The 15,681-nt window shown below is 46.5% G+C and overlaps 1 protein-coding gene across 3 annotated transcripts in view; it reads right to left on the bottom strand.

The window, feature by feature from the left end:
- Positions 1-7,722: 7,722 nt before the first annotated feature.
- LOC138489461 (zinc finger protein 551-like) overlaps positions 7,723-15,681 on the bottom strand; it is a 184,399-nt gene continuing 176,440 nt past the window's right edge. For all 3 annotated transcript variants that reach the window (XM_069617182.1, XM_069617183.1, XM_069617184.1), the window contains one exon: positions 7,723-10,771. In XM_069617182.1, coding sequence (XP_069473283.1) covers positions 10,074-10,771 — 698 coding nt within the window. In that variant the 3' untranslated portion in view covers positions 7,723-10,073. The remainder of the gene's footprint in view (positions 10,772-15,681) is intronic.

Below are 15,681 nucleotides of genomic sequence, written 5' to 3'. Positions count from 1 at the left end.
CCTGCACCCTTTACCCCTAATGAACGTCTATGTCAGGATACTAAATAAAAGAGCGTCCTCCGGCCTGTGTCCAAAATACTAATCTGACCCTCACACTCTTAACTTAATATAATGTGCATAGGGATGTTTTGGTAAAATATATACTTGCAGACTTTTGCAAAAGTTCTCAACATAATGTTTTAAGGTGCAGAACAAATAAAAGACATACAAGTTGTTGACGGAGAAAGGGGTCCTCCCTTTCCCTATGGTTTCTTTGGTAATTTAGTTTATCCAGCACCTCTGTATGAAGGTCAATAATATTTCACACAAATGGAGAGGGGAGGAGGTGTGGTTCCTGACCTGCGTATTGCCCTTTCCACAATATTTCACTTCACAGTTCAAGGGGGGGGGGTCTCTTTTAGTACTCAACACTAACACTTTAACACAATTCCACTTAGCACCAGGGGAATGAATCTTCTCTTCCAGTTCCTTGGCTTATTCTACTATATCTCAATTCGACTTTACTCCAGGGGTAAGAATCGCCCCTTGCATTCTTCTTAAGCACATAGTTCGGTCTGTTCAATTTCTCCCACTTCTTCCTCTCTTGACCTATGGTATACTTTCCTGCCAGGTTATTTGTGACTTTCTCTCTGGTTCCTGAAAGAGGTTTGCTCTTCCCTGTTGGATTCACAACTTCAGGTTTTCCTGCCTCCTCACTCCTGGTTGACTCCCTTGCCAGGGTATCACTATTTCTTACTCGTGGTTTACTCTCTTGCCAGGATGTTACTTCGCTTCTCACCCCCGTTTTACTCTCCTGCCAGTGTAGAACTTCACTTCTTATCTCCCCCTCCTGAGTATGGGTCTCAGACTGCTTGTTTGCCTGGTGCGCAAACTTGCCAAGGCTTTCTTCTTCTTTATTCACTCTTTCTTCCATCCACGTCACAACAGCTTTCCACAGTTGGGTCACTGACCCCTTTCTGATAAAGTACTTTTTTACTTTGCCTCCACCTTTTCAAGGGTTGGTTCTCCAACCCCTTTTCAACACTGTCCATATGTATAACAATTCCTCTTTTTACGTTTTGCACTTTTGTCTCACTTTTAATAAATGTTCACATACACATTACTCCTTCCTTTGGAATACTGGGTCACTGACCCTTCTTTCACAATATTCTCACTTTCATCAGTTCTATTATTTTCAATGGCTTTATCTTGCATTCTCAGCACGACTAGGCATTCAGTCTCAAGCACGCCAGTAACCCATTCCTGGCTTAACAACTGTCTCTGGTGGTCCTCGCATCTGTTTGGCTTCTCGCTCGGTCTGCTGACTAGGTGTACATCCTGTCAGCCGGTGGGTCTTCACTTTGGTTTCTCTAACTCCGGGCAGCTCCTGCTGCTGCTCCCGGTTAGCAGGCGGCAGGTTGCTTTCGTCACAGTTCATCCTCACACCGTCCGTTTTAGTCTCTATGCTGCGGCTCATAATCCTCTTGTTTCCAGCATCTTTGTTGGCATTCACACAGGTTGCCGACCGCCTTGGGCTCTGCCACTCTCTTCCATTGCTATCAGCTGTAGCAGTTTTAAGCTTCCCAACATATGTCAAAATGTCCAAAGACTAGAACGCAGCATTGGATTACCGCCTTTAGCCATCTTCATTACTCCATCGTTTTTCCTTGCGTCAGTACTTAAATGGGGGAGGCAAGCAGGGTATTGTCATGATGCCTGCCCCCAGAAGACCACACCAGGCCCAGCAGCCCCGGAAGCAGGCATCATGCCACTTGGAGCATGCCCAAAAGCCCCAGTTAGGGGCTGTTTGGGTACAGTCCTGGCGCCATGGGCGCCAGGCTCATTATTGATAACTTGCCTGAAGCAGACCATGCTGCATACTCACCTGAGGCAGACCATGCTGCATGAAAACTCAAGCCAAATGAGGCTTAGGAGGGACTATTTTGTTACTTGGGTGGGGCTGTGGAAGAATACTTACCTGGATCTTCTTCCAAGGCTATTTAAACGACGCCCAGACAGCCACACATGCTTCGCGTTATTCTGCTTGCTGCAGCGTAACACTCACCGTGTTTTCAGCAGCTCCAGTCTTCAGCCACACCCGCTTCAGTCCTGGGACTCCTGAAACAAGAAGACAAAAAGGATAAAGGGTAGAACAGGAGTTTTAACTTAAATCCTTACCTGGATCCTGATCCATTTCGCCACGGAACTGAAAGACAGAAGTCTTTGAAGCATCGCTTCGCATTCCTACGGCGCTGCGCTGAACTCACCTGCTTGGCGGTACTTCAGCATTCCATCACGCTCTCTCCATCTCGCGGCCGCCCTCCGACACCTAAGGAGACAAAGACAGCAAGGTGAGCAAGGGGACTCTCTAAGGCCATACAAGCTACCTCCAAGGACTTACCTGATTTACCACGGGAGGTACTCACCTCATTTCGGGTCGGCGCAGTCAACTCTGCTTCATCGCCTTACCCCGGCCCCTAAGGGGAGAAAGCAAGGACAATACCAGTTACCCCCCACAAAACTTACCTGATTTACCACGGAGGTCTCACCTCATCTCGGGTCGGCACAGTCAACTCTGCTTCATCGCCGTACCCCGGCCCCTAAGGGGAAAAACACAATAGACTTACCTGAATCTTACCGAGTGCCATTTGGAAATCTTCGAGTGGATTAATCGGCAACCTGCAAGGAATCGGACAGAGTGAAGAGCAGACATTTGAACTCTCATGAACAATTGGACTTTAGAGTCAATACTGGAACTCACCAATTCCTCTATGCCAGTGAAGTAACTGGTCATCGACGCGCCCCTGCGGTCAACGCAGGATGGAGAGCTCATCCTTCCAAACCATCAGGTGAGACTAAGGAGGGAACATCAAGAGAGATCAGTGGGAAGACAACGGGAGTGGGGAAGGTGGGTTGACACTCATTTCCACGGGTGGTTAATTCCTCTTCTCCTTTGCAGAAGAATATTCTTGCGAGCCAGACAAACTAGGCTGAGCAGGCCAGTCCAGTCAGTCATCTCGGCGCTACACGTCACGCTGGTGGAAATAACAGCGGCCCAGTTCCGGTCGACACCCCCGTGAGAACCAGGTGAGCGTAACAGGTATTTGGTTAGGAGAAACCTGGGATTTCCTCCTCTATTTTACAATAAGTCATACAGGCATGTTGTACAGGTGTCATGTGGAATTAAGATCAACAAGTTACTTTGCTCTATGGGGTTCCTCCCTCTCTGGAGTTGGTCTTCCCCCATGTGGTCCTCCCACATATAGCTAACCCCCAGGATCAGTGTAGAGTAACTTCTATCTTTCCCTGGCCACATAAAGGAAGCTTCCCTCCAGAGAATCAGTGACGATATTGTTAGATTCATCACACCACATGCCCAGGGGAAGACCCTTGCCTGGAGGGGTTGGGTAAAAGTGACTGCAACTTGTTAAGCACTCAGACTGGGAGAAATTATTTTTGAAGATTTTATATTCAAGAAGCCTACAAAGTCAACCTGAACCCAGAGGGTCACAATTAAATTGCCAAGAGTTGTGAAGAAACTAAGAAAGAAGCGTGATATGATGCTATGAACAACCCGAGACTTGAGTGGCTTTGGGAAGGTGTACGGTGTTGCTGCCCTGAACTGCATCTGTTTAAATTATGGTGCTGGGAACATTTCCTTGTTCATTATGCTGGATATTGCTAAATGCAACTCTAAAGAAAGCTATTTATGGACACAAATACCCTTGTGGCATTTTTTTACATTGGAATGGCCACCTAAAGGGATAATAATCAATGGGCAGAACATAAATCCAACATCACACCTCACACATTAAAACTTCCCTTCCCTTCCTTTCCCTTCCTTTCCCCCTGTTGTGCCAACCTGTACAGAAAAATCCATTCCATGACTGCTCGAATCCAATCACCACTTGTGGCGACCACAATTCGTATGACATCCATGAGGGTACAATTAAATCTTTCTACGCGCTTATTTCCCTGTGGGTGATACAGCTGTTGCTACCTGCTCAATCCCATAACTCTTCAAAAAGCTTTAAATTCATTAGACTCCAATTGCAGACAATTATCTGACAAACATCTTCATGGGAAACCTTCCAGCAAAAACAAAGATTCCAGAAACTTGATAAAGCTAGAAGAACTCACATCTTTCAAGACACAGGCTTCTGGCAATTTGGATAGCATATCCATCACCATCGCCAAACATGCATCTCTAGTCCCTCGAATATTGAACGGGTCAAGAAGATCCAATGCTAGCTCATTCCTCGGGACCGTGGGTACCTCCCGCAACCTCATGGGAGGCTTTCACACCTGAAGTCTTTTGTCACCATGTAGGCATTCTGCACACTCCACCATACCTTCCACCTCACTGTCCAATCCAGGTCACCAAAAATCTGCTTTAATCAACGCTTTGGTCTTAGCCAGGCCCAAATGCCCTTTGTGTCCTAAATTCATCCTTGCATTACTCATCCCCTCCGGGACCACCAGTTGATGACCCCTACACAAATATCCCCATGCACACCTAACTCATCTCGTACTCTCCTGTAGCTTTGAACTTTCTCATCACTACAATCCTTCAAATTCATCCATATTAACTGCAACACAGTTTGATAAATGTCATCACTAGAACATGCCTTTTTCCAATCCATGTGCTTTACAGTTTCCTGGAACTGAAAAATGCCTACAATTCCCTCATCAGTTTCAGTATCCTCCTCACCAACCAAAGAACACGCCACCGCTGACCTCGATAATGCATCAGCTACCACATTGTTCCTCCCCTGAACATGTTCCACCACACATTGCAAACCCTGCAAACTAATCACCCATTTCATGAAGCACCTTCCAGACCACCTTTATTGAAGATGCTCACAAGAGGTTTATGATCTGTTCTGACCTCAAAGCCTCGCCCCCACAAATACATTCTGAATTTATTGATCACCCACACACACACACACACACACGTGCCTCCTTTTCTACCACTGACTACCTCCTCTCAGCCTCCTCAAGCAGCCATGAAGCAAAAGCAATAGTCAGCAGTTCCCCATCTTCCTCTTGCATGAGTACCACCCCCAAACCACTGTCACTGGCATCTGTGTAAACTACGGTCTTCCTTCCTTCCTTCCATGAAACCAACCTACAGCGCTGCCTGAACCACACAACGCTTGGCACATTGAAACTCCTCGACACTCTCATGATTCCAATCAAACACACCTTTCTTAGTAAGCCTTCTCATGTTCCTCGTTTTGGATGCAAATTCCTTAACAAACATGGGCATATAATTGATTGCTTCAACTGTGTCATACTTCGGCTTGAAACCTTGCCCAGTAATATCATGAACCAGATATGCAACTTTGTCAGCTCTGAATGTACATTTTTCCATGGCTACTATTAAGCCAGGTTCTTTTAAAATCTTAAGCACCCTCCTCAGTCGTCCATCATGCTCCTCCATTTACGCACCACACACCAAAACATCATCTTGATAAAACAATACACCCACTTCATTTCCCAACATCGTATGCATTACTTTCTGGAATACACTTGCCACTGAGACAAGCCTGAACGGCATCCTCCTGCACTTAATAATCCAATAGGGGTTATACAAGTTGTCAAATCCATTGAATCTTCAAGGGGTTCAATTTGATGATATGCTGCTCTCAAGTCTAAAATGAAAAAAAAACTCACACCCCAGACGCACCTGCCAACAAGTAATCAATTTTTGGAAGAGGACATTTCTCAGCCAACACATTGCTATTCAAACTTCTGAGGTCAATGCACAGTCTCACCATGCCATTGGGTTTACGTACAACAATTGGGCTGACCCATTGGGAGGGCTCAGCTTTTTCAATGATCACTTGTGTCATAGATTTTATCCCCACCTCCACTTCTTTTCGCAAGGCCAAACATACCATCCTTACTTTAGCTGATGCTGCTCCCAGCTTGAGTCTGATCCGGTGAACAAAACCTTTGAGGCATCCTACTTTCTTTTCAAATACTTCTGGAAACCAAGACAACACATCCATCCCACTGTCCTGAAATGTCAAAACTTGTTCAGGATGACAAGGATTTAACCTGATAGCAAGTTCCGCTTGATCACCCCATGAAAGCAGTTCTGCTTTTCTTGCCACATATATCACACCAGTTCCTCGCCTCCCTTTGAATTGTAATTTAGCTTCGAATTGACCTACAATATTGATAGGGACATCTACATATGCATTTGCCTTTATCTCGGGGTTGTTTAAGGTAAAGCAACTGAATGTATCTCTCCACACTTATAATCTTGCTGGAGTATAGTCTGCCACACTATTGATCAACATAGGTATTTAGACCTCATTCACAGAAACTAATGCATATGGCTTCGTCCTCGTTCACACTTCCCGACACCGCTTGGACAGAAGAAATTACTTCTCTTCCACATTTCTTCATATTCATCACCATCTTCCTCCTCATACACTTCTCATATCTGTCCAAAAGCTCTGAGCTTTTTGCAGCACCGGGCAAGATGTCCTCTCCAGTCACATTCACGACATACTAGGTGTACTGCTACACACCCCTTGTCATTTGCTAAGTAATTGCCACTCCCACACCAGTAACAGCTATTGCCCTGTATATTCCTTGCCTCCACTATGGATGGACTCTTTTTCGCCCAGTGCTCTTACCACCTCGTGCCAGCACACCACCATCTTTGAAGCTGTCGCTCCCCTTCTAGTCACTTTTCTTCCCATTGCCAGACCATTGTTTCTGACGTGCCTTGGTAATTTTGTTGACTACTCCATCCTTCACTGCTGTCTCGTGACCATTACCACCTTTCTCTGAGCTCCTTAATGCACTATTCAGTGTGCAATGTTCTTCGTGACCTCGATCGCCCTGTCAAGAGTTGAATTACGCTCTCTCCACATCTCTTCCCTGATCTCATCATTGATGCACTTAATCATAAGGTGATCACCTATGGGCTCATCCTGACAATGCGTAAAACAACACCAGCGCAAAACCACTCAGTACGGTGAAAAACTCTCCAATAGACTCACCTCTTGACTCGTTTCTGCTCCCTGGTTGCAAAATGATAGCGCGCAAGAATTTTGTTTTCTTGCACTTTATAATGCTTGTCTAGGTTTGCTACGTTACTCTCGTACTGACCTGCATCACCCAGACCCAGCGGCGCTGGTAACATCCTCAATAATTCCTGGCCTGCAGGCCACAAACAATGAAATAGCAAAGGTTCCTTCCTGTCAGTGGAGGAATTTATGCCAAAACACTGCCAACACAGATTTCATTAACCCGTCCCTCCAATCCGCCCATCTTACTTTGGGCTCACCAGGTGATGGCAAAAAAATATTGGACAAGGGATATTTGCCATGACTCTTGTTTGCACAGATGATGCAGCAACAGAAAAATCAACCACAAAAATAAAGTCATGAACATTCTGCCATTATTGGCAGTTCAAATGTAAATCCTGAAAGAAAAGAAAATATCCCTTAAATGGACTGAGACAAAGAGCAGTGCAGACACTCAGTTCCAGCACTGGAACGAAGTAGAATATAACAGAGTAATACTGATCAGCCTCCAGGCACTGGGACCAGGCGTCATCACCAGCCAACTGCCCTCCCTGGAACCTGAACACACTCCACTCTCACCCCTGAGGTTCCAGGTTCTGTAGATACATGCTCAATACATACTCCTAACAGGCGTTACATCTGCAAGTTACAATTGTGTTACAGTTTATATCACCAAGCTAACGATAACCCATGCATGTAAACCTGACTTTGTTTATTATGCAGACATTTTTCTAATTATATTTAGAGAAGGATTTTAGTCCAATGTATGGTTGCCCTTGAGCACCGGCAGAGGCAGGGGAGCAGCACAGGAGACATGTCAGCAACCAAGTTTAATTTAGGAATGGAAACAGCAGGGTGCAGGTGGGGGGGAGGGTTTCCAGGGGGGACAGAGACTCTCAGTATCCAACAGCTTGCTTATAATGCCATATTCAAACTGCGTTAAAAGCAACAGGAGTGGCTGCTCCCCTAATCCCGGGAGTCAATTGATGATGAAAAAGGTGAATATTAATCTGCATTCTCCTTTGCAGGGCCCACCATCCTGCGCTGTTAGGATCAACTTGATCTCTAGGTTCCAGAACTCCTTTCTATTGCCATTCATGTGTTGATTCCTGATCAGAAGCCACTTCAGTGCTAGTTGATCTTATCGTCCACAACACTTGTGCTGCTTCTTGTCGTCCATTTCCTAAATTGAATTTGCGGCTTCTGTTGCTTCTTGCTCCTTTTGTCTTTCCTCTTATAATCAGTGCCTCCTGCTTTGGTAGATGTTTACAAACAGCGGGTGATGTAAGGAACCCGAGCCAGGGCTGGCAAAGAGAATGTTCTGTACTATAAGTAGGAACATCTCACTTTCTTTTAACCTTCTGGGACCAGTGGACAGCTCCCGATTCTGCAGCTTCTAAGACAGTGCAAGTTGTTCCCCCCTCGGCTGTCTGGCTATATAGTGAACTAACACCACAGCAAGTAGGTTATCCATGTATGAAGTTTCAGCACTGTTGCAACCACCTCAGAACCAACACCTCAGGCGGATCTCTGATGTCCTCTCAGGTTTGATGACAGATGAAATTGCTCGCCACACTCGCTGCACTTCTCAGACTTTTCCCCAGTCAGGATCTTCTGATGGCTACAGAGATGTCAATTTTGAATTAGGCGTTTCCCCACTCTCTACATTTGTTCAATCTTGCCCCTGTGGGATCTATCATGCTTAATTAATGGACTTACCAAGTTCTGTGCACCCATAAGGATTCTGCCCTATAAGGTGGTCCTTTGAAGTTCGATCAGAGTTGAGGGGACACAGACACGTTTCTTGCCCTGTGTACATTCATAGTGCTGCTCTTTAGTAAGGATCCTAGAATGGCTGCTCAGAGGGAGATCCGGGACATCTTTTCTTAAACTCTGTGAATTAATAGGGCTTCTCTCTAGCATGGACCCTGCAATGACTGCTCAGAGGGAGATCCGGGGCATCTGTGCATTAATAGGGCTTCTCTCTAGGATGGACCCTGCAATGGCTGCTCAGGGGGAGATCCAGGGCATCTCTTCTTTCACTCTGTGGAATAGGGCTTCTCTCTAGGATGGACCCTGCAATGGCTGCTCAGGGGGAGATCCAGGGCATCTCTTCTTTCACTCTGTGCATTAATAGGTCTTCTCTCTAGTCTGAATCCTGCAATGGCTGCTCAGGGGGGAGATCCAGGGCATCTCTTTCACTTTGTGGATTAATAGGGCTTCTCTCTAGGATGGACCCTGCAATGGCTGCTCACAGGGTGATCCGGGGCATCTGTGCATTAATAGGGCTTCTCTCTAGCATGGACCCTGTAATGGCTGCTCAGGGGGAGATCCAGGGCATCTTTTCTTGCACTCTGGATTAATAGGGCTTCGCTCTAGTATGGATCCTGCAATGGCTGCTCAGTCTGATCCGGCGCGAATCCTTTCTTTCACTCTGTGCATTAATAGGTCTTCTCTCTAGTATGAACCCTGCAATGGCTGCTCAGGGGGAGATCCAGGGCATCTCTTCTTTCACTCTGTGGATTAATAGGTCTTCTCTCTAGTATGAACCCTGCAATGGCTGCTCAGGGGGAGATCCAGGGCATCTCTTCTTTCACTCTGTGGATTAATAGGGCTTCTCTCTAGGATGGACCCTGCAATGGCTGCTCAGGGAGAGATCCAGGGCATCTCTTCTTTCACTCTGTGGATTAATAGGGCTTCTCTCTAGGATGGACCCTGCAATGGCTGCTCAGGGGGAGATCCAGGGCATCTCTTCTTTCACTCTGTGGATTAATAGGGCTTCTCTCTAGGATGGACCCTGCAAGGACTGCTCAGGGGGAGATCCAGGGCATCTTTTCTTGCACTCTGTGGATTAATAGGTCTTCTCTTTAGTATGAGCCCTGCAATGGCTGCTCAGGGGGGGAGATCCGGGGCATCTGTGGATTAATAGGGCTTCTCTCTAGCATGGACCCTGCAAGGACTGCTCAGAGGGAGATCCAGGGCATCTTTTCTTGCACTCATAGGGTTTTATTCTCTGTGAATCTTCTGATGGCTGTACAGATGTGAACTCTAAGTTTTCCCCACACTCTCTACATTGGTACAAGTTTTACTGAGTGAGATATTTGATGTTGCCTCAGGTTGGATTGCTAAGTCCTTACCACATTCTGTGCACATACAGTGCTTCTTCACAGTATGCGTCTTTTGATGCTTGCTCACGGCTGAAGCGTCTCTGAAGCTTTTCTTGCATATTGTGCAATGATAGGGTTTCTCCCCAGTATGGCTCCTCTGATGCCTGCGCAGATCTGAGTTTTGAAAGAAGCTTCTCTCACACTCTGTACACTGGTATGGTCGCTCCCCAGTGTGGAGCAGCTGATGCTGGTACAGAGTTGAGCTCTGACTGAAGCTTTTCTCACACTCTGTACATGGGTATGGCCGCTCCCCAGTATGGATCCTCTGATGTTTTAACAGATTTGACTTCCAAGGAAAGCTTTTCTCACACACTGTACAGTGGTGTGGTCGTTCTCCTGTATGGATTCTCCGATGCTTGTATAAATTTGCATCTGTAGTGAAGCTTTTATTACACTCCGGGCACTTGTAAAGTCTGTCGCCTACGTGGGATTTCTTGTGCATATTTAGACTTGTCCTGTCAGTGAAGCTCGTCCAACAGACTCTGCAGGTAAGCCCTTTCTTCTTCGCATTGACCCTCATATGTGTCAGGAATTGGGGCTGCTGGGTGAAACTCTGGTCGCAGGTCATGGCTCCATTTTCTATTAAAAGAAGCAGAGAGTTATTTTCTGTCGTGTCATGGAGTGATCCAAGAATGCAATAAACACAAGACAAGTTGTTCGGAATAACCACAGGGCCTCATTCCGAGTTTGGCAGAGTGGTAAACAAAAGTGGTGGTAATTATGTTACTGCCCTTTTTTGGTGGTAACAGAACTACTGACTTTTTTACCACTCCACCAAATCCCACCTTGGGATTTGAAGTGGAGGATTTACCTCCAGCACAATGCTAGGGGTAATTCTGCCAAAAACCACATGGACTACCACCATGCTACTGCCACTTGCAATCCCGTGGTAAAGCCACGGACCCAAGTAGCAGTCAGTGTAACCAATGTTGCCGGTAAGTCATCAGAATTAAAACCGAATAACTGCCAAACACTGAATGAGGCCCATAGTGCTTTATTAGATAATGACAATGTTGAAAATAGGTGAGCATGAGAGGAGGTGATGGCACTCAAAAAAATTGAAGAAAATTGGCAAAAAATAATTTCTCCCACTACTTCAAAACAAACACATCCGAATGTGAAATCTGAAATCTTAAATAAGCCAAGAAAATTACTTTAGGGCCCACCCTGGTCTTGCAACACTGTCCAGTGGAGCACCCTGACCTTTGTCTTCGGGTGTCAAGTTTCCAGGTATCCCTAATCAGCTTCTTCAGAGTCTGTGGGCTTGGCAAAGTGTTGCATTATCTTTTGAGACAGCAGTGAATCTCTCTCAACACTAATCCGTTCTTCCAGGATTTACGGGGCATACTTGGGGGGTCTGCTATTACCTGATCACCACCCTGTTCTAAAGTCTGGATCCCCTCCCTCAACCTCCATGTTCTTCAGTGAGATTGCACTATCTAGTACCTCATACCAGCCCTGAAATCTCCGATGGTCTAAGCTGGTCTTCTGTAACCTCCCTGATCTCTCTGGCTAGTAGGGATATCTTCCCTCCACTGACCTTCTCAGGATTTGCAACTCTCCCTCCATCCTTCCCCCCAAAATGGTAGGGATTCTATTCTCCCTCGCCCTCCTTGATGACTCCTCTTCAGATAACCCTATCTTTGCATCAGCTCAAAAGTTCTCTCTCCAAATGATAACAAATCCCAATCCAAACTCTTCCATAATCTCTCCCTAGATGGCAACACATTTTATTTCCTTTTCCTCAACAATTCTCTTTCCAGACTAACAATTTTACTTCCATCCTCCTCAATATTCTCCCTCCAGACTTTAACAAATCTGACCTCAGACCTCCTCAGTACCCTCCCTCCTACCGCCTCAATATTCTCCCTTCAGATGGTAGAAATGTTCTTCCTTACATGTTAATAATTCTATCCTCAGATGTGAAAATGTTTTCCTTCCAACCGCACTAATACTCTGCCTCCAGATATAATCAGTCTCTTTCTCCACTGTAAAGTCCTCCAACTCTCCAAACACCTTCCCCCTGCTTCTTCTCTAAAAGGGCATCATTTGTGAATAAGCCAAATATGTTTACAGTATGTCTTTCCTCATCAGTGGTACTTAGGGGTATCAATTGCACCCGTTCTGTGAATGTATCTCTCCGACTGTAGAGAAATAGCAATTCTGTAATCTCTGTGAGGTTAGCCGGAGTAGGAGAACAGTGTTCTTTTGTCTACTAAATGAACAACACGCATATGCTTCATTTAATTCTTTAAGTGTGTCGAGCACAACTTTGTATATGCAGGGACCCCGCCATATCTCCTCCCGGTGCAGCAGCCACAAGCTCAGGGAACTATGCCCTCTCGCCTTGGACCACCCCACTGCCAGTACCCTAAGGTAAGGCAGGGGACTTCATCACACAAGGTACAACAAATATTAATAGCACTAGCACTGAGCTCCGAATTAGTGTTCCTGTTGCCCAGTAACACTGTGAGATCCTGGGAGTATACATCAACAGCTAAGCTCTCGACTCCCCAGCTCTTCTCCCCTCCCAATCATCCTTTCAGCAACTCTCTTCCAAGGGCTCATAATCTTGGGTCCTCTTTGACAACAAACTACATCTCCAGCAATGTGTTACTTCCACTGCAACAGCTGGCAGGGTAACCCCTATGAAAAGACACAAAATGCACCATTTCCTCATGTACCGCTTCACTAGAACCTTCACCTCTATGTTGTCTTCACCTGCCTTGGCTACTGCTCGAGCCTCGTGCTGAACCTTTTTCTGTACCCCTTTATTCCCACTCAATAAAATTCTCAACCGGCAATTCACACAATCTACAACCTCCCATGGCCCTCTCCCACATCTACCCACCATCCATGTAAGGGACCCGGCGCCTGGCCACACCCATCTCCCTTTATTCCCCTCCCCAAACCCTCAGATCTAAAGCTCAATTTAATCAGGCAATCCCCTTTCTTCACTGCCTTCAGCTTCTGTCCCCTTTTCTTTCTTGCACCCATACTGCCAAACATATCCTCTCCCATGGCCTTGGAAACTGCCCAGCAATGCTCCTCCTATCCAGGGAAGGGGCAACAGACGCCTACAGGCAGGTTCCCCCCCCCCCCCTTCCTAGCACCCATCGTCGCCTGTATTGAACCCATATGCATAGCGCTGCACTCAATGTGAAGCATAGAGTCAGTGTGATGAAACAACTTCTGCCATGCAGGAGAACAGGGATGAGTTGTGAGGAATGTGCCAAAATACAACTAAATCAGCACCAATCCCGAACACAAGGCACAACATAAATGGTCTATCATCTTCGTTTCTTCTGGTAATGTGAGCCGAGTGCAGGCTATACTCTTATGCAAGGCTGTGAGTCGGCACAGTAGCAACCCAAACAATAGCACTGCAAAACCAAAATAAGATGAATGACAGTCAAGCATATATAGAAATAGATTTTAATTAAACTGAAAAAATGCTAAATAAAAACACTACTAACAGGGGGCAGCACAGCAGGCAAGAATTTCAGCAGTAGGTGCTCAAGTTTGATGAAGAATGTCTCAAAAAGGTTGAGAATCGCATTGCTAGTGTTGTTTAAGCCAGGCTAGGGAGAAGGGACAACCTCAAATGCATGGCTGCAGCAAGCCAGGATTCTAGGTGCTTTGCTGTAGTTCAAGACAGTGTTGAGACAGTCAAGACAGTGTTGCGAGATTCATCCAGGGGTGGATTAAATCCTCCTGTCCCTTAGTCTGGGGGGTTTGGGGGGGGGGGGGGGGGGGGGCGGGGGACGAGTGTTTGCACATTTCTGAGAATTCTCCCTAATTCCTCTGACAAACTCCATAGGCATCATCTTTTCATTGTGGCACACAGCACCTTCAGTGCAGTGGCACAGGGAAGTCTTTCACATTTCCCTAATGTTTAAATACCTTTCTCTTGGATAACTACTGTTTCCCAGAGCAGTGAAGTGAAATTGGCTTTACTTACATTTTGTAACTTTCTAGACCCAGCACACACTATCTTACCATAGGGTGCTGGAGGGGTTACTTCGTATCCCCTGTGTCTAGTTTATCATTTAACAATTTTATGTTACCATTTCCTCGATGAATGGCTGGTGGCAGTGATTTACTTTTTACTACCGGGGTGTGCTTTACCATGGGCCGCGTTCGCAGCTGCAGTAAAGCACCCACCACAGGTGCAATTTTTGTCAAAATGGACCCAGTCGTCTTTTTTTGCCATTTCTTTGTAGAAAGGTCCTTGTTGAGATTTACTCTGCGTGCCAAGCCAGGTTTGGTCTCTTTCTTCGTTTTCTCTTTGGTGGGATTCACGCATGAAGCCTGCCTCTAGCTCCAGTATGTCTGGCAGGGACAGGAAGTGAGGGAGGTGCCCGAAACGCCCTGTGCTTAATCCCCTTGGTTACAGGAATGCACCCAAAGGCGATTGGCCGGCTGGCTGTCGGCAAGGAGAGCCACCCTGCTGTTTGACTGGCAGCTGGGCTGGAATGAATGGGAGAAACCTGCATAAAAGGTGAGGCGTTTTGGCTTGGAAGGGAGAGTCGACCACTGGACGAAGGAATCCGAAGAAGAACTTGGAAGAGACGACTGCTGCAACTCCTAGACCGTTGGTTTGCCCGGTGAAGCCCTGCTGCTGAAGCGCCGAATTCGCCTTGACTAGAGAAGCCCTGCAAGGACGACTTCTCCCCTTAAGTTGGTGGGACCAATCAACTCCAAAGTGAACTCGTCTGGACATCCTCTCTGAGCTGGCTATACTTCCATGCTGCTGCAGGATCCGAAGTGCCAGAGAGAGGAACACCAGATTCGGAATGCATCACTTTTGAGTGGCCAAGAGCTCCAGGAAGATCCTCCAGACTCCCAGGAAGCAGGCCAGACCGAGCCTGAGCCACCTCAACAGAGTGCTGGAACCCAGATGCAAGGAAAGCCCATCTCGATAACCAGAAACCACAGTGGTGCCATTTGCTATAGACATGAGGAGCTGAAACCGCAAAGTGCCACTGATTTGAAGATTGCCGGTTGCTATCACTGACCATCCCATTGCAGTGGGAACAAGAGGGAGAAGTCCTCCCTCTTGTTCCCACGACTGAGGCCCAGGAACAACAGCATCTGCAGAGCTGCACAGGAACCGGGGCCAGCTGGAACCATTTCTTTTAACCAAAGGTACTGTACAGTCTAAGAGAACTTAACTCTTGGTGTGTAGCCTTACCTGATCTCAGTTGAGACTTGTCTTGTTTGCTCCTGTAGCGTGGATAACAGCTTCTTTACCTCACAAGCCTAAATAGCTTGTGGCCCTACTTTGATTTCTTTTTTTCTACAAAGACTTCTAAAACATTTTGCAAGACTTTTACTTACCTGCAAGAAGTGCTTCAGTTCACCTAGAGGTTTGTCCAATGGACATTGGCCTGGCTCCCTGCGTGACTCGCCTTCCCTCTGACTTTGCATTTGGTCTTCCTTCCAGGAAGGGGTTAACTTACTTTGCATTGGGGGTTTCAATATGCACT

Source organism: Ambystoma mexicanum, chromosome 9 (genome assembly GCF_040938575.1).
Source record: "Ambystoma mexicanum isolate Mex_15411 chromosome 9, UKY_AmexF1_1, whole genome shotgun sequence".
In the NCBI taxonomy this organism is placed as follows: domain Eukaryota; kingdom Metazoa; phylum Chordata; class Amphibia; order Caudata; family Ambystomatidae; genus Ambystoma; species Ambystoma mexicanum.
The sequence above is the reverse complement of the archived record's forward strand: the minus strand, read 5'-3'. Positions and strand labels throughout refer to the sequence as shown.